The 18,661-nt window shown below is 41.7% G+C and overlaps 1 protein-coding gene across 6 annotated transcripts; it reads left to right on the top strand.

Moving 5' to 3' along the window:
- Nucleotides 1-91: 91 nt before the first annotated feature.
- FANCG (FA complementation group G) lies at nucleotides 92-17,806 on the top strand. Of its 6 annotated transcripts, none has more exons than XM_051965381.1 (14): nucleotides 5,051-7,886; nucleotides 8,390-8,483; nucleotides 8,773-8,904; nucleotides 9,293-9,483; nucleotides 9,748-9,907; nucleotides 10,218-10,348; nucleotides 13,285-13,431; nucleotides 13,720-13,871; nucleotides 14,913-14,979; nucleotides 15,439-15,782; nucleotides 16,083-16,171; nucleotides 16,433-16,603; nucleotides 16,922-17,045; nucleotides 17,134-17,806. In XM_051965381.1, the coding sequence occupies exons 1-14, from the start codon at nucleotides 7,797-7,799 to the stop codon at nucleotides 17,240-17,242; spliced, it is 2,001 nt and encodes a 666-aa protein (XP_051821341.1). In that variant the 5' UTR covers nucleotides 5,051-7,796; the 3' UTR covers nucleotides 17,243-17,806. The 6 variants fall into 6 exon arrangements, with proteins under 6 accessions (XP_051821363.1, XP_051821341.1, XP_051821349.1 ...); XM_051965389.1 differs by having other exon boundaries at nucleotides 5,052-7,886; nucleotides 8,393-8,483; XM_051965403.1 differs by lacking the exon at nucleotides 16,433-16,603 and having other exon boundaries at nucleotides 92-7,886.
- Nucleotides 17,807-18,661: the final 855 nt, after the last annotated feature.

An 18,661-nucleotide genomic window follows, 5' to 3' on the forward strand; every position in this document is an offset into this window, starting at 1 on the left:
GTGTGAAAGAAAGAGATGCTGGAGGGAAGAAACCCCTATCTTGTGGGATAGGACTTTGTGGGGGAGAAATATTGTTTATAATCAGTTTCTGTCCTGTTCCACTCAGCTTCTCACATGCCATATTCTAATATATTCTTCCAAGTTTGATACTCTTCATTCCCTTCAAATCAGTAAATCTGCTTACTATTTATGCCCCGTCTGAGCACCATGTGAGGTTATATTATGGATATCACAAAAGAATGAGTCCTCTCTCTTTAGGAGCTTCCTATTTTGAAGGGGGAAGAGGACTGGAGATAGGAGTGCATCCTGAGTGAGGGAATAAGAATCACAGAATTTGAGAATAACTAGAGCCTGTTTGTATGATTGAGTCTCTTTCACAGAGAGTCAGATGCAGAGACACAGAGTCTCTTTTGTTTGACCTAGGGTAAATAACTTCCCAATGTTCCTGAATTTCCTCATCTTTAAAATGACAGAATGGCTGGTTGCTAAAGTCTCATGTCTCCAAATATGTGATTTTAGGATAACCTTCCTAAAAACTTACTTAAAACTTAGTCTTCATTAACTCCCTATTGTAAATTCCTCAAAACACTCCACCATCTAGCTACAACTTGTCTCTTTGTCTTGTTCCCAATTCAGTCATTCAAATGTGTCTACTGTGCAAAAAACTACAAAAGGTACATGAGGATTAAATAATGTATGGAGGGGCAGAAAACAAGTATTTATTAACCATCTACACAAAAACCTATGCAAAAGCATTAGTAAAGCACTATGCTAGGAGCTTTACAAATACTATATCATTTGATCCTCATAATGATTCTGGGAGGTATAGGTGCTGTTATTTCATTTTTACAGTTGAGGAAACTGAGGCAGACATGTAAAACAGTTTGCTCAGGGTCACACAACTAGTAAATATTTTAAGCTAGATTTAAATTCGGGTCTTCCTGACTCTAGCCCCAGTATTTTATCTGTTTGTACTACCTAGCTGATGAAGAAACTGAGACCCAGAGAGTTAAGTTGATTTAGTTAAACTGGAATTCATGCTATTCCCATGAATAAGAGAAGTATGGATTAGACTACCAGACAATTAGGTAAATTTGGAATTGACTTAATGACTGAGCTAAAAAGAATAGTTGATTAATGGAATGGTGTCAATTAGAAGGGATGTCTATGGTGGAGCATTCCAGGGATCTATCCTTATCCTGCCTGCACTGTTCAACATTTCTTTAAATTGTATGGGTGATGGTGACATGCTTATTAAATTTTCAGACAATAGAAATTTGAAATAATTAACATTAGATCACAGTCAAAATCCAAAAATTATCTTTGGTCCTGCATCTCAAAATGTAGGGAATAGTATGAAAATTCAAGAAAGAAGTAAAAGTTATATTTCTATCCTTGCTATCTAGGGGAGGGAGTGGGAGGAAGGGAGGGGAAATTGGAACAAAGGTTTTGTAAGGGCTAATGTTAAAGAATTGTCCACGCATATGTTTTGAAAAATAAAAAGCTTTTAAAAATAAAGGGAAAGAAGATGGCCTGGAGTAGGAATTCTTAATTTGTTTTGTTACAGACCACTAGCCATCTGATGTAGCTTATGAACTCCTCAGAATAATGTCTTTAAATGCATAAAACAAAAAAAAACCAAGTTATATTGAAATGCAGCAATAAAAAAATTTCAAAAAACAGATTCATGGACCCTAGGTTAAGAATTCCTGGCCCCAGGACTCAACCTTTTGCCTTCTTCAGCTTTTTATAGGACCTTTTTATTGGAGTACTATAAACCCATAGATTGGCCGCCCTAGATTGGTAGTGTGATAGGAGAGAGGCAGCTATGCCAACCAAACCAGAACCTTAAGAGGGTGTGAATATTGGCCATATTCTTGGTCAGTGTTCTCTAATGGGATCCATAGGAAGGGAAGGTTACCTGACTCTTTTATTGCGATCTTACACATTGTGACATTTTAGGGGCTCAAGGGACATGGTTAAAAGAAGGAATGTTGGTGCTTTTTTGTGTGCTGAACATGCCTGCATTGTACTGAAATGGAAAATTTGATAGTGTTCTCAAAATCTCTAGTCTTTTTATTATTATTATCATTATAGGTTTTTGTTTATAAGATATATGTATGGGTAATTTTTCAGGATTGACAATTGCAAAACCTTTTGTTCCAATTTTTCCCCTCTTTCCCCCCACCCCCTCCCCCAGATGGCAGGTTGACCAATACATGTTAAATATGTTAAAGTATATGTTAAATACAATATATATACACATGTCCATACAGTTATTTTGCTGTACAAAAAAATCAGACTTTGAAATAGTGTACAATTAATCTGTGAAGGAAATAAAAAATGCAGGCGGACAAAAATAGAGGGATTGGGAATGCTATGTAGTGATTCATACTCATTTCCCAGAGTTCTTTCTCTGGGTGTAGCTGGTTCAATTCATTACTGCTCTATTAGAACTGATTTGGTTCATCTTGTTGTTGAAGAGAGCCACTTCCATAAGAATCATCCTCATATAATATTGTTGTTGAAGTATATAATGATCTGGTCCTGCTTATTTTGCTCAGCATCAGTTCATGTAAGTCTCTCCAGGCTTTTCTGAAATCATCCTGCTGGTCATTTCTTATAGAACAATAATATTCCATAATATTCATATACCACAACTTATTCAGCCATTCTCCAATTGATGGGCATCCACTCAGTTTCCAGTTTCTGGCCATTACAAAAAGGGCTGCCACAAACATTCTTGCACATACAAGGGTCCTTTTCCCTTCTTTAAAATCTCTTTGGGAAATAAGCCCAGTAGGAACACTGCTGGGTCAAAGGGTATGCACAGTTTGATAACTTTTTGAGCATAGTTCCAAATTTTTCTCCAGAGTGGCTGGATGTATTCATAATTCCACCAACAATGTATCATCAGTGTCCCAGTTTTCCCACATCCCCTCCAACATTCCACATTGTCTTTCCTTGTCATTCTAGCCAATCTGACAGGTGTGTAGTGGTATCTCAGTTGTCTTAATTTGCATTTCTCTGATTAATAATGACTTGGAGCATCTTTTCATGTGGCTTGAAATAGTTTCAATTTTATTATCAGAGAATTGTCTGTTCATGTCCTTTGACTATTAATTGGAGAATGGCTTGATTTCTTATAAATTCTTATAAAAATCACAATAAAAACGTAGTATATATTTTAGAAATGAGGCCTTTATCAGAATCTTTGGCTGTAAAAATGTTTTCCCAGTTTGTTGCTTCTCTTCTAATCATGTCTGCATTAGTTTTGTTTGTACAAAACCTTTTCAGTTTGATATAATCAAAGTTTTCTATTTTGTAATCAATAATGATCCCTGGTTCTTCTTTGGTTACAAATTCCTTCCTCTTCCACAGGTCTGAAAGGTAAACTACCTGTGTTCTTCTAATTTATTTATAATCTCATTCTTTATGCCTAAGTCATGAACCCATTTTGCACTTATCTTGGTGTACAGTATTAAGTGTGGGTCGATGCTTAGTTTCTGCCATACTAATTTCCAATTTTCCCAGCAGTTTTTGCCAAAAAGTGAATTATTATCCCAAAAGCTAGGGTCTTTGGGTTTTGTCAAACACTAGATTGTTAAAGTTATTGACTAGTTTGTCCTTTGAATCTAACCTATTCCACTACTAGTCTATTTCTTAGCCAGGACCAAATAGTTTTGGTGACTGCTGCTTTATAATATAATTTTAGATCTGATACAGCTAGGCCACTTCCATTTGATTTTTTTTTTTCATTAGTTCCCTTGAAATTCTTGACCTTTTGTTTTTTCATATGAACTTTGTTATTTTTTCTAGATCATTAAAATAGTTTTTTGGGAGTCTGATTGCTATAGCGCTAAATAAATAGATTAGTTTAGGCAGTATTGTCATCTTTATTATATTTGTTCGCCCTATCCAAAAGCATTTAATATTTTTCCAATTGGTTAGACCTGACTTTATTTGTGTGGAAAGTGTTTTGTAGTTTTGCTCATATAGTTCCTGATTTTTCCTTGGCAGATAGATTCCCAAATATTTTATACTATTGGTAATTACTTTAAGTGGAATTTCTCTTTGTAACTCTAACCGTTGGATTTTGTTAGTCACAATCTCTAGTCTTAAAATGCACTAAATATGTCTTTACCAGCTCAGTCAATTGCAGCCCTCCCTGGGATTATGAGACAAATCATTACTGAATCAGAATTCAGTAAAATGTAGCTTCACAAACTCTGATTTGGGGAGGTTAGAATGGAATTGGGGCGGGGGTGAGAGGAAGCTGTATATCTCAAAATGTGAAACTTGGAAGGAAATTTAAAGATTATATAGTTTTATACAGGAAATAACTTGCCCAAGATGGTAATTTAGTGGCAACATCAAGTTTAGGACCCATCTCCTAACCCCATCTAGTGATCTTTAAATATCATTCTATAGAGTTGTGTGATTTTTAGATGCTGATTTTCCTTTTTCTCTTTCCTCAAGTTGTGATCAATGGCTGTTTCAGTGTCCCCTCTTCTTCCTTCAAACTGCTATCCTTGATTGTTCATCTGTTATGATCTTCAAGATTAGTTTAAAAGAAAACGTCCATTCAAAGGATGAACCTTTGTGGATTGTGAGTCAGCATTGAATGTTAAGCCCATTACTAGTAAGTTAGTTCCCTGATCAGAAGGTCCAGGGTCTCTAGCTTTATCATTTATTCTATAGTTAGATGAGGCAAATAGAATGATTTTTTAGGGCTGGAGTTGATCAAAATCAAGAAAGGGAATGTACTTTGTAGTATTACATTCAGTCCTGGAACTACATTTTAGGAACATTAACAAGCACCAGAAGAAGGTGACCAAGATGGTAAAGTGGCCTAAAAAACCATCCTATGAAAAGGAAAGTAGTTTTAAGGAATTGGTTAGAGAAGATACAATACTGGTGAGGGAAGCTTGTATTGAAGAACAATCAGACTTACTCTGATTTGATTGAGAGTGAAAAAGGTAAAAGCTTTATTTTACCTCAATGAAGGGACAAATTTTATAGTAGAACTGTCTAAAAGTGAAATGAATTGCCTTTGTAATATTGAGTTCACCTCTGGTAGAAGTCCTCAATAAGCATAGAAGAGCACTTGAATTATATAAATTATAAGTAAATAATCTCTAAAGTGTTCTAGCTGTGAGTTTAGGCTTTGATTGAAACAAATGTAAAATCTGATCCTAGCTGTTATTGGAGGTGCTCTAAAGCCAGCATTCTCTTAATTTAGGTTCAATGTTGGGACAAAACGAGGCACTTGCAAGTTAATGAACATTTAACAAAGGAAGAGTTTTTCTTTGCCCTTGTATAGCAAGTCTATGCAACAAGGATACATTGGCTCCTAGCTTCCCTGGATGTAGATCCTTTTCTCCATCAAGAAACTCATCTGGTCAGTCACTCATTAGGGCATAGTGACTATTAAACATGTTAAAATATATCTTAAATACAATATATGCATACATATTTATACAGTTCTCTTGTTGCACAAAAAAATCGGATTTAGAAAGGTAAAAATAACCTGGGAAGAAAAACAAAAATTCAAGCAGTCCACACTCATTTCCCAGTCTTCTTTAGCTGGGTGTAGCTGGTTCTGTTCATCACTGATCAATTGGAATTGAATTAGATCCTCTCATTGCCGAAGACAGCCACTTCCATCAGAATTGATCCTCATATAGTATTGTTGAAATGTACAATGATTTCCTGGTTCTGTTCATTTCACTTAGCATCAGTTCATGTAAGTCTCTCCAAGTCTCTCTGTATTCATCCTGCTGGAATGACTATTCTCTTTAGCAAAAGGTAAATTTATTTAGGAAAAAGGTTGCAGACAAAATGGAGTACAATAGACACCGGAATGGTAAATATGAAATGGAGTGGGAGAGCATGTGAAAGACAAGTTCCTCAGGGGAACTCACAATTACTTGATAGAAAGTAAGCACCCCATGAGATTGGAGTATGTCCTTAGCTGCCAATTAAATTCTGAAAGGAACTTAGCACCCTAAAAGAGCTGAAAGGAGAAATAGGGGTGGGAAGTAGAGTGGAGTTAGGGGAGATACCATGTAGCATGAGGCATCGTGCTATTGCTGATTTAGCCAAAGGAGGGCAGTAGCCATGGGATGGCCCATAAGTAGATTTTAAAGGGAAATTTTAACCTCGGGGACATAACTGGGATTTCTGTCAGAACATGGCAATGTGAAACTACTTGAGACCTCTACAGAGGGTGGGTCTCAGGGATTTGACATAACTTGAATTTCAGACTAGACGATCTCCCCAGAGAGTGGGACCATGGAGCTAAACTATCTTCTAAACCTTCTGCCTGCTTGCCCCAGGGATCAATTCCTCTACTAACCACATCTAATATTGAAATCATCAATGCTTCATCAATCATCCTTCATCATCAATCCTTCAAATACTTGAATACAATTATATTCTCCCTAAGTTTTCTTTTCTATAGGCTGAACATGTCCAGCCCTTCACTGGATATAACATGAATCCATAGCCCTTCATGATTGCTTCTGTGACCTTTACCCAAATTAAAATCAGAGACTCTCAAGGTAAAAAGCAAGAAGCTTTCATTGGGCTCTCACAAGCAAGGCAACTCTCAAAAAACAAGATGTGGCAAGAGAAGTGCATAGCACAATCTTCCAATAGGATTATATAGACCCTAATGCTGAAGCCCCGACTCCCTTCTAATCTTTTTTTCCTTTGGCTGGGGGAGTCCAGGCTTACATCCTAACTCAGAAATCTACCCAGAGATTAAAAATTTACCCCAGAAACAAAGGATACTAGCTAAGGATATACTCTTTACCCTTTTAGGAGCTTAATGCTAATGAAAAGGTGGGGGTCAAGGTCAAGACAGGAAGGAAATGTAACTTTATTCTTTTTCTTTTTTTTTTTTAAATTTTTAATAGCTTTTCATTTACAAGTTATATGCATGGGTAATTTTACAGCATTGACAACTGCCAAACCTTTTGTTCCAATTTTTCCTCTCCTTCCCCCCACCCCCTCCCCTAGATGGCAATGCGGAAGTACAAGTGTAAATTCCTGAGAAATGTGATTTATTGCTGGGCATTTAGGGGCAATAGGAGGCTAGACTGTAAGAAGTGATATGAGACTTGGGAAGGAATGGGAGTTTGAATAGGGAGGTTACAAAGAATGGTATAAGGATCTGCTCTCCCTTGCGGGGGAGTTAGTATAGATCTGGCAGGCCTTCTTTCCCCAAGAATAACAGGTAGGCCGGCAAAGCTCTTTACTCTAACTACAATTCCCAGCATACTCTGAAAAGTAGTGAGCTCCTGAAGCATGCTGGGACGTATGGTTTGCTGGAGAGGCAGGTCAGGAATCTAGCTTCTATTACCCCGGATGACCATGAGGAGATCGCGAGAAGGGGAGGTTATGCCAAACTCCCAAATCGACGGCACATTACCCGCCCCCCCATATACTGTAATAGTTTTAGCAGATCCTCTTCTTGAGGAGGCATTCCCCCTATTCCGTCTTCAAGTTTCCCGCAGGTCTCGCCCTTTCTTTGAAAAGCCAATCGCGGCTGCGGATTGTGGCTAAGTGGCCTATCCGCAACGACTTTAGCGCCTGCGTGGGCGGGGAGACTAATCTTCATTGCCTGTTGTTGGGTGAGCGTATCCAAGGCAGATTTGCGCATGTGTGAACTCCCTTCCCGCGAATTGCCGCTCGCCTAGGAGACCACGGCAGTTCCCCCTGCGCTCCCAGGCTTGCCGAACGTCGAATCTGGAAAATCCTTGAGAAATACTCAGGCGGTGGCCGGGAACAGCATGTCCCCAGGCCCCACTGCGCCCCAGGCTCACCCTGGCTGCCTGCGCCTGTGGAGGGAGGAAAATGATCAACTGGTCCAGCAGTGGAGGGTAAGTTCGGTTCCTGCAATTCCCCTATCCAAAGAGACACCCCCCCCCCTTCTGCTCCGGTAACACCACTTTTGACACGCTCCCCTGCAGCTCCCCTCACTTGCCGCACCCCTCTATCGACCACTAACTCTAGTGACAGCTCCTTCCCACTGACGTCTTGCTCTGCACTGAAAGCGCCATCTCCCACAGTTCTCCCCTTACCCAGAGTCTTCCTCCTTATCGGCATGCAGAGTGCTCTTTGAGCCCCTTACCGAAGTCAGCTGTGAGTCTTTCACACACCCACGGGCTAAACCAGTCAGTCTAGCCACCAAAGACCCATCCTGCTGAGTCTCCTCTGCCCTCCAGTTTCTGGACCTCACACCCAAGGGCCGTATATTTCATTGCTAGTCTGGAACCTAGAGCCATCCCTGGCCTCTGCCCTGGCTTCTCCCTTTTCCAAGGCCACGGGGTAGGGAAGAGGAGCGGGCGCCGGGAGGCTCTCGATGACACCTTTCCTTGGTTAGCAGGTGGTAGCTCAGGACTCGGGGCAGTCCTTGAAGCAGCAGGCTGCTCATCATGTCCTAGACAGACTCCGGGGGCTCCTCCACAGGCTACAGGGTATGGCGGGAGTGTGGAGGGGACCAAAGTGGGGAAACAAGGCGCTAAGAGTGAGCCATCTTGGTCCCTTGAACTCTTAAGCATTGCCCCCTTTGAAGAACAGGGATGCTTGGCGAGTTATTGATCTTATAGTTTGTTTGGAGGGAGACGTTACCAGAGGTGAGGCTGTCTAGGCCCTGAGTCTTTTAAATAGAGGTGGAAGTTCTCGCGGTTGGAAGGAGTTTCCTGATTGAAGAAAGAAAAGGTCCGGTTAGAGGCGCTCTTAATGATTGCTGACATATGGCTCTAGGGCTCCCTTCAGCTCTTTCTGTCCTTCCTCTGGAGCTGACTGTCTTGGCTAATACCCTGACCCTGGGAGCTGGCTTGACCCAGCGATTCATGAAGGATCATGCTCTGGACATCCATCGGGGCCTGGAAAGGGGTGAGAGAGCTGGATACTGATTTTCCCCCTAGTGATTCACTAACCTGACCACTATTACCACCACCAACCAGCCTTTTCCTTACATAGAACTTATAACTCTCCAGAATACAAATATTTCACAATAACCTTTCCTTAACTCTTTGCTAGACTCTCAACTACTCCCTCAGATCCTCCCCTCAATTACAGGAGTCTATGGGATAACAACCTATGGCTTCTGTCTATAGGCCAGCTTCTGTGTTCCTCATTTTTTATTGTAGGCCCTCCTGTGAGAGAGGAGGAGCAAAAGTCACAATTTATCTGGAAGAAGGGGTGGGGTAACATGAGGAAACATCCTGTAATTTATCTTGGCTTCTCTAAGTGCCCTCTCTAACCATCTGTGTCTCTATAGTGCTGGATGCTATAGGGGCGCCATTGCCCCAGTCAGGGGACCTATGGAAGGCCATTTTTCAAAGCCCCTTCATAACTCCTGAGATGCTTCTTCCCCTACACCTCTTGGTGGGATTACAAGGGGCCTTATGGCTGACAGATAACCATCCTGGAGACTTAGCTATACTCTTATGTACCGTGTTGAGGAGACAGGTGAGAAATATCAGCAGTTTATGTCCCAGGCTCTTCCCCAATTCTGTGCCCCCATAAATTCTCCCCTCCCCAGGGTGTTGACCTCTTAAATCCACCTTTTCCTAATCTGGATGCTCATATTTGGTGAGGCAGGGATGAAATGGGTTAGTAAGTAGGGAGGGGGGCAAAGGAGAAATTCCTAAATGGTAGGAGTTTCTTAGGGGAGAGTTGGTGGCTGGACTTCTGGGCCTTTTGAAGTCTGATCCCAACTTCTCACCAAACAAGTACGAAGAGAGTGGGGTTCCTCTCCTTGAACCTACTGAAGACTTGCTGTCATTGCTAAGTATGTGGAATCCCCCTATTGGAGAGTTGGATGCTCCAGTGATCCTCCAGGATGCCAGGAGTCTGAGGGATGTTCTTCTTACGACAGCTGCATTCCTCCAAGGTGAGCAGAGAGCCCAGGTTTGTGCCCCTACACCCAGCCTGTCGACATATTCTTCTCCTTCTAGCCTCAATGAGTTCTTACAGAGTACCTCACCCTTTTTTTGCCATGTCCTTCACCTATGTGGTCAGTGGGAAGGGGAAGGATCTCAGTCTCTTTTACAACTTACCTCTCCATTTTCCTTTGCTTTCTTTTTGGTATTTGTTCATGTGTGAATATCATTCTAACCTCCCTTGGATACTCAGGTTTCAGTCCCGCCTCCCATCTCCAGCTTCAGTCCTTTTTAAAGGATCTTCCTCCTGATACTTCCCAGGGCTTCATGAGCTTCATGTGGGGAACTTGCTGTTAGCCTTGAGCAGCCTACAGAAAGCAGCATTGAGCCTGTGCCCCCGCCCTGTGCTAGCCCAAGTCCACACAGCCTTGGGAGCCTGCCTTCGGAAAATGGTAATGGGAAAATCGGAAAGGCCCTGGGTTGTGGGGGGAGGTTGTTGCTCACTCAGCCTAATGTGGCACTGGGGTTTGTCAGACTAATCTCATTTCTTATTATAGTGGGTAATGTTGCAGATATACTTAGCTTAAAAAACAACATGTTTGTCAATCTTTATGCTGTTCTGGTGATAGATGAATTCAGAACTCATTGAATGACCAGACCCCAAGAAGAATAATTAATAGTTAAATGTTTAAATATGGAATGGCCCAAGGATCTGTGCTTGGCTCTATGCTCTTTTACATTTTTATCACAATAACCTGGATTTAGGTGGCATACTTCCTACATTTGCAGATGAAACAGAGTTAGAAGAGATAGATAGCCACCTCAGTAGATGACAATCAATATTCAACAAAATCCTGGTAGACTAGAGTCAGGTTTAGAAAGATGAATTGTGATGCTTACAAAGGTAAAGTTTAAACTTGGTCCAAAGAATCATGACCATGAATGAGTACAAGGTGGGAAAAACATGACTGGACAGTGGTTTGAAATTTTTTTTTCTTTAATGGATCTTTCTAGTCTTATTATGCCCTTAACATACTTTCACTTGCAGGTCAACTGACCTTCTAGATCTCTCCCCACATCACACCTCAGCCTTTGCCTCCCCACCTTCATGTTTTTAAACATTAAATTTATTTAGTGTTTTTTCCTAGTTACATGTAAAAATGATTTTTAATATTTGTTTTTAAAATTTTGAATTCCACTTTCTCTCCCTTCTTCCCTATCCACCCTCTTCATCTTGTGGATTCTTGAGTTTCTTTTCAAATATAGTTCAAGTGCCTAGAAGAGACCTTTCCTGATTTTCCTTAGGTATTAGTGTGCCTCTTTTGAAACTGTCATAATTCATAGATATATCCTATACTTGTATTTAAAAAAAATAATACTGTCATACATTATCCTTACCACAATGCCATGAGATAGGTGCTGATTTTACGTAAGAAGAAACTGAGGCAAACAGACAAGTGACTTGCCCAGGTTCCCACAGATAGTAAGTGCCTGAGAAGGGGGACTTGAACTTAAGTTTTCTCAGCTGTAGGCTTAGTTCTCTAGCCATCAACTCACCTGCCTAGAGTTGTGTCCCACCCAATAGAATAACAATTCCATCTCAGCAGGGACTCTCTTATTTCTGTAGATTCGTAGACCTAGCACATTGCCTTGCATTGGTGACATGGTAGGCATTTAATAAACCTTTATTAAATTATTGGCTCAGTCCAATTCAACAGTGGGGTGTGAAAAAAAGAGCAGATGCCAATGTTGTACCACGGTCAGCTGCTTGGGGCTAAGCCTTGGGAGATACTGCCACCTCCCTATTCTCAGGCCTGGTCAAACCACACTGGGGCCCTTGTGCACTTCTGAAGGCCACATTTTTTAGGAAGGACATTGATAAGCTGGAAATATCCGGAGGAGGGCAGCTAGAATGTTGGGGAGTTTTGATTTCATGTCATCTAAAGAGAGGCTGCAGGATCAAAGCAAGCCTAGAGGAGATAGAACTTATGTGTGACATGATAGCTGCCTTCAGATCTTGAAGACCTTTCATTTAGAAGAGGAAATAAAATTGTTTTGTACCTCCTGGAAGACAGAATTAGAAGTACATGGGATGGAAATGGCAGAAGTAGATTTAAGCTTGAATGAAAGGTAAAAAATTTCCGCGAAATCAATGTTCAGATTTCAGTTGAGTGGATAATGTGGCCTCTGAGGGCTTTTTTCTCTTTTTTCTTTTTCTTTTCTTTTTAATTTTTAATAGCTTTTTAATTTAAAAAATACATGCAAAGATAGTTTTTAACATATTCACTCTTGCAAAATCTTGTGTTCTAAATTTTTCTTCCTTCCCTTACCTCTTCCCCTAGATAGCAAGTAATCCAATATATATTAAACATGTGTAATTCTAGACATATTTCCACGTTACACAAGAATAATCAAAAAGGGAAAAAATGAAAAAGAAAAAACAACAAAAAAAGGTGAAAATGCTATTTTGTGATCCACATTCAGTTCCCCTAGTCCTCTCTCTGGATGTAGATGGCTCTCTCCATCACAAGTCTATTCGTCTGAATCCCTGCATTGTTGAAATGAGCCAAGTCCATCAGAGTTGATCATCACATAGGTTCAATGTTCTCTTGGTTCTATTCACTACACTCAACTTCAGTTCATGCAAGTCTCTCCAGGCCTTTCTGAAATCATCCTCCTGATCATCATTGCTTATAGAACAATAATATTCTATAACATGCATATACCATAACTTATTCAGCCATTCTCCTACTGATGAGCATCTACTCATTTTTCAATTCTTGCCACTATAAAAAGAACTGCTACAAATATTTTTGCACAAGTGGGTCCTTTTCCCTCTTTTATGATCTCTTTGGGATACAGGCCCAGTACTGACACTGCTAGATCACAGGCTATACACAGTTTTATAACCCTTTGGGCATAGGTGAAAATTGCTTTACAGAATGGTTGGATCAATTCACGACTTCACTAACAATGAATTAGTGACCCAGTTTTCCCACATCCCCCTCCAGCATTTATCATTATCTTTTTCTGTCATCTTAGCCAATCTGAGAAGTGTGAGGTCATACCTCAGAGTTTTCTTAATTTGCATTTCTCTATTGATTAATAGTGATGTAGAGCATTTTTTTATATAACTAGAAATGACTTTAATTTCTTTGTCTGAAAATTGTTCATTCATATCCTTGACCATCAATTGGAGAATGGCTTGTATTCTTATAAACGAGTTCAATTCTCTGAGGCCTTTTTCTGCTGAAATTCTGCAGGGACCCATGTGCTTACATGTAGGAAGACCATGGAATAGGAAGTCTTTATATATGAGTTAGGATTCCTGGTGACCTGGGGTCCTGTTTTCATTTTTTTTCCCTGCCTTTGTCTTTCTCTGTTCCAGGGCCATCCACAGAGGGCATTGCTGCATCTCCTTGAGGCTTTGAAGGCAGGCCCAGGCCAAGGACCCCCTCTCCTGGAGGCTGCTCGACTCTATCGACAACTTGGCCACACCACAGCTGAGTTGGACAGCTTAAGGCTACTAGTAGAGGTGTGCACATGGGCTTGGAGAGCCAGGCTGCTTCTCCGGCTCTGGACCTTCCCTTTGCCCCACTCAGCTTGAACAATCTCTTCATCTGCCCTGGTCAGACAGACAAGGCAGGAAATCTATGGGTTTGAATGCTAGAGGGAGGCAGGACTTCATTAGGAACTAAAGAAGCCTTATATCTTTTAGGGTTGGCAGAGAGCAGCATCTTAGGGAATAAGACAGGAATACAGTCCCATTCCATGGGATGGGGGGATCCAGCCCTTCTCTGACATCCACTATTATTTCTTGCAGGCTTTGAGTATTCCTCAAAACTCCAAGCCATCCTTGTTCCCTATTGGGGTAGAGCTTCTGATTCCTCCACCCAGCCCTGCCTCCTGCCTATACTCTGGGACTCAGAGCCAGGCCAGATACCTTCTTGCAAGTCGTTGTCTCCAGACAGGCAGGTATTGGCATGTCCCTTTGCCTCTCCCTTTCTCCATCTCCAGTTAATAGATTCATAGATTATTAGCGCTAAAATCCATCAGCACAAATTTGTGAAGTGACAGTTACAGGGCTAACTTACAAAGTGCTAAGTTACAAAGATAAAGGGAATTCAGGGCTGTCTACTCCAACCCCCTTGTTTTGCAGATGGGGAAAACAATGTGAGAAAAAGATTTGTTCAAGTTCAAACAGCAAGTTGGTGGTAGAACGGGGACAAGCACCCAAGCCTATCCAAGGATTTTGACTCTTTGAGAGGCTGCTTCTCTTCTCTCTGCCTCCAATACCACCTCTTCCTAGTCTCTGTCCTTCACCTGCCCTCAGCTCTGCCTTCTCAACTCATTCTCTTGTGAGCCTGCCCATCCCAATGTCAGCCCCATTTCTCCAGTCTGATTAGAGCAATTAAAGATGCAAATGCCCATACTATCTCACCTTGCTTTCTATACAGTCAGGAACAGAAAATGATAGGCTTCTCTCCCTCCCCTAGTTCTGTCTGTGAGGAGGGCCTAGAGTTAGGAAGAAAGATGAGTTAAAATTGAGCCTTAGTTTTCAGCTATGTGATCCTAGGCAAGTCACTGTCTGCTTTAGTTTCTCTAGCTATAAGATGGGACTAATAATAGCACCCACCTCCCAGGATTTTGGCAAGGATTAAATGAGATAGTATTTGTAAAAGACTTATCATAGTAGCTAGCACATAGTAGGCACTTAATAAATGCTTGTTTTCTTTCTTTTCCCCATTTATTCCCCTGATCTTAGTTTTTCTTGCTAACCATTGAATAGTTAAATGCCAGAAAACAAAATGTGAGCATTTCTTCCCCCTGTGCATGGTAATGACACAAAAGTAGCTTTGGGGGAGGAAAGAAGAGAAGTAGTAGTTCTGAAAAATCCATATATTGGATAAAAGCAGTTATTGGGATATTGGTTGTCAAAATCATTCCTATCTGGGAGAGTAATGGGAAGGATGGAGTAGGGAGAAGGAGGGCATCATCTATACTATGGATCCTTAGGAATGGAGAGGCTGTGGAGCAATACTTGGACCTGCTGGCCTTGTTGCTGGATGGACCAATGTCACAGGTGTGTGTGGGAGACAGGATTGGGCAGGATGAAGGAGGGCTATATGCTGGTTTTCCATCTGGATTATAGCAGAATAATTTTGTCTTTCCTCTCTTGAGGTTTGAATGATCTCTCAACCAGCTAGCCTATTATGTGTGGGTTACCGTGTGAGGATCTAGAAGCATAATCAATCAATAAACATTTATTAAGCACCTATTACATGCCAGCTACTATGCCTAAGCACTGGATGTTCTTGCCAGACACTGTGCTTAGTGCTGCAATGAATTAAACAATCTGTTCTTGAAGCCTGAGATGGACTGAATCTGGGAAAGCTTCCTGGAGGGGGAGAGTCTTAAAGGCTTAGAAGGGAGATATTCCTCTTCAGACTTTTGGTCTTCAAGTCACAAAGCCCAGGTTGGAGGGGAGAGAGTGTGGATGTTGCCAGAGAAGAATTACTAGTGCTGGTGGGTATCTCTTCAGGGCATGCCGTGTTCTGTGTTCCTGTCTGGTGGCTCTCAAGTTCCCCGTTTATCCGAGGTCTTCCTGGAGACAGCAGCGGCCCTGATTATTGTGGGCAGATTCCATGATTCCCTGACTGTGTGTGAGGAGCTGCTTAGCCGAATAGTACTTTTGGTTCCTCAGAAACTCTGGCTGGGTCAAGGAGGGGCTAGCTTCAAGCCTTCTCTATCCCCAGCCCCACCTCCTTCTGAGAACCCCTCAGAGCGTCTGTGCTGCCTCTTGTGGGCCTCAGCTGCCCACTTGCTTCAGGGTCAGGCCCATGCTGGGCTGGGAGCCCGGAAAGAAGCCTTGGAGGAGTTTAGCAGGTGAGAGAGAATATAATGAATGGGGTGGAGGGAGCCAATTTTTTTTTTTTTTTAATTAACCTCTGGTGCAGGGGTCAGGCCCCATATGAAATCTACTTACAATAAGGGTCTTGAACCTATGTCCATGGCTAGATTTCAGGGGGTCCATAAACTTAGGGAAGAAATATATATATTTTTTCATTCAGCTCTAATTGAAAATTAGCATTTCCTTCAATTAAAAATATTCTGAGAACAGTTCCACAAATCTTTACTGCCTGAGGGATCCATGACAAAAACCACACATGATCTGATCCCTTTTAGGTGCCTTGAGTTACTCTTCCGGGTGCAGCCTATGGGCAGAGCTGTAGACCAAGATGCAGGTGGAGATATAGGCCAAAGTTTGAATGGAGGTGAGCTCCAAGTCTCTGGTTCTTATGATCCATCCCTCTTTTCCTACCAGTTCTGGATTTCTTGAGATCCTCTCCAAGGGAACTAATGATCCTATAGGGGAATCCTTTAGAGAGTGTCCTTTAGAGAGAGATTTTGCTAGGATGGACCAATACAGGGGAACTGGGAACATGGACTCCAGAGAGATTGGTACAGATGCTGCCTCGGGAATTTATGGCTCTGAAATAAATTGCTAACTTGGTTGGGGGGGGGGGGGGAAGTAGATGTTGTCTCTAGTAATGAAGATGAGCTCCCTTCAGAGATCTGCCCATCTATGAAAGTTCTTCAGAGGCTAAAAGCAGTGGCATTAATTAGCCGGGGGCTGGAATGGGTGGCAGAAGGCCAGGATGCCAGAGCTCTACAAGATTTCCTCCTTGGTGTACAGGTTTGCCCAGGTATGGATGAGGGGCATGAAAGGTCTTGGGGGGGGGGAGGGTGGTGAGTTACATTTGAAGAGATGCATAGTGGTGCCCAACTCTGAAATTTGTGCATGTACAAGTATGTATTCTGGCCTAGGAAATGTGTCAAGGTGTGCCAAGGTGCACAAGGTGGTGTGTGGTCTGTCATGCAGAAGTTTCTCTTTTGCCAGCTTGGGTGTAGGGCTGATGTGCTACAGGCTGCTGGAGACTTCTGAGATGTGATGGGGGAAATCCCTGTGGGGATCCTTTTAAAGCTAATGAAAATGGGGGGGTGTGTGTTTATGGCTGATGCAGGTTACCGAAATGCTTCCTTACATCTGCTGCATGTCCTATGGAGGCTAGAGCGGAAGGATGATGCTATTGCAATCTATCAGAAGCTAGAGGCTGAGGCTGACCAGCAACAGGATGACTCTGAGGGGTGAGACTGAGGATTGGTGGGATGGTAGGGACCGAGTTTGAACCATCTTGCCATTGTTGCTCTCTTATGCTTCTCTTCTTCTCTCCAGTCTTCTCCCCCAATACTTAGAGTCCTGTATGAACTGCATTGGAATCACTGAGCAGGAGTCCCTCTTGCAAGAACTTCGGAAATCACTACAGAGGCCTTCTAGCCCTTAATGGTCATTCAGTCCTGGCTTCCCACGGATCTTCTCTGTTTGAGCTTCTCTCCTAGTTCAGTTTAGGGGGATGGCTAGGGCTTCAGTAGGCTGGAGAAAGCCATGTCCCTGGTTCCTTACATGTCTTTTTGGTCATTCTCCTTCAACACTCAAAGTGAGGAAATGATAGGGATAAAGAGAAAAATAATCATAGTTTACTCTATCCCCTTCCCATATGTGTATGTGTGTAATATGTATGTATGTGTCTTTCTGTCACTATTGTTTTGGTACCTATTACCTCCTTTTTTCCAGTAAAATTTTTTATTGGCCCATCTTTTTATACTATCTGTCTTTGGCATATAAATGCTGGGAATTCTGGTCTCTGGACACTGGGCCACAGCCCCTTTATCTGATGTGATATATTCTGATGATACTGGAAGTGCAAGGGACTCTAATGGAAATAGAGACTCACTTCTCCCCCTCTCCCCCATCTTTACTTGATTTCTTCCTTCCCTTAGCTCGTAAGCAATAATATTTGTGTTTTATGGTGATCAGTTGGTCAATAAATAAATATTTATTAATTGAATACTATGTGCCTGGCACTGTGCTATGTGCTTGGGAACAGGCAAAAGACAATTCCTGCTTTCAAGGAGATCATAGTAATAGGGAAAACAATGTGCAACAACTATTACAAACTATCTAGGTTTAAATTGGCAGTGTATATGATATAAATCCAGGCTTTTCTAAGGGAGACTCGATGACTTGAAAGGTCTGTGGTGACTTGTGAGATCATGGGTTTTCCTTTCAGTTCTGTAGTGGAGACAGTATCATAAAACAAACAACCAAAAAACCAGGTTGAAGCTTTGTCTCTATGCCTTTCTGGCCTGTCTCTAATCTTAAAAACTCTGAAATAGACCCTAGGGCAATCTACAAAAAGAAGACTGGGTCCCTGCTCCCAAGAATTGATCTGTCTAATGAAGAAGACACAAAGCAGACTAGAAGGAAACCCAGTGACCTGTAAACCAGTTTACATTTTTTAGTGCTTAGAGATTTGCAAAAGGTTTTCCTCACAACCTTGTGAGTCAAATAGTGTATTATCTCCTTTTCTGATGAAGAAACTGAACTGAGAATGTGGGACTTCCCTATGACCACATAGTTGGTAAAATCCTGAATCCTTATCTCCAGACTCCAAATCTAGCACCCTTTCTATTACAGCACACTTCCTTATAAATCAGAAGCTATGGCCAAACTAGTCTAGAACTGAAAGCAAGGGTCAATTGGGGATTTCCTGGGAGAACAGATTTTGAAGAAGAGAGTATGAAAGAGAGGGAAGCAAGCTTGCCAGGAAAGAGTAGAAAATTCTGGTGGTGAAATCCTGGAAAAAGGGCAGTGCTTTAGTCCCATTCTTTGAACAGCGTTAAGGTATTAAGGCCTAGATTCA

Source organism: Antechinus flavipes, chromosome 1 (genome assembly GCF_016432865.1).
Source record: "Antechinus flavipes isolate AdamAnt ecotype Samford, QLD, Australia chromosome 1, AdamAnt_v2, whole genome shotgun sequence".
In the NCBI taxonomy this organism is placed as follows: domain Eukaryota; kingdom Metazoa; phylum Chordata; class Mammalia; order Dasyuromorphia; family Dasyuridae; genus Antechinus; species Antechinus flavipes.

Coding starts and splice junctions, on each gene's coding strand:
- FANCG (XM_051965381.1), top strand. CDS start 7,797: ATGTCCCCAGGCCCCACTGCGCCCCAGGCTCACCCTGGCTGCCTGCGC. Junction 7,887..8,389: donor AACTGGTCCAGCAGTGGAGG/GTAAGTTCGGTT, acceptor TTCCTTGGTTAG/CAGGTGGTAGCTCAGGACTC. Junction 13,432..13,719: donor GCTTAAGGCTACTAGTAGAG/GTGTGCACATGG, acceptor TATTTCTTGCAG/GCTTTGAGTATTCCTCAAAA.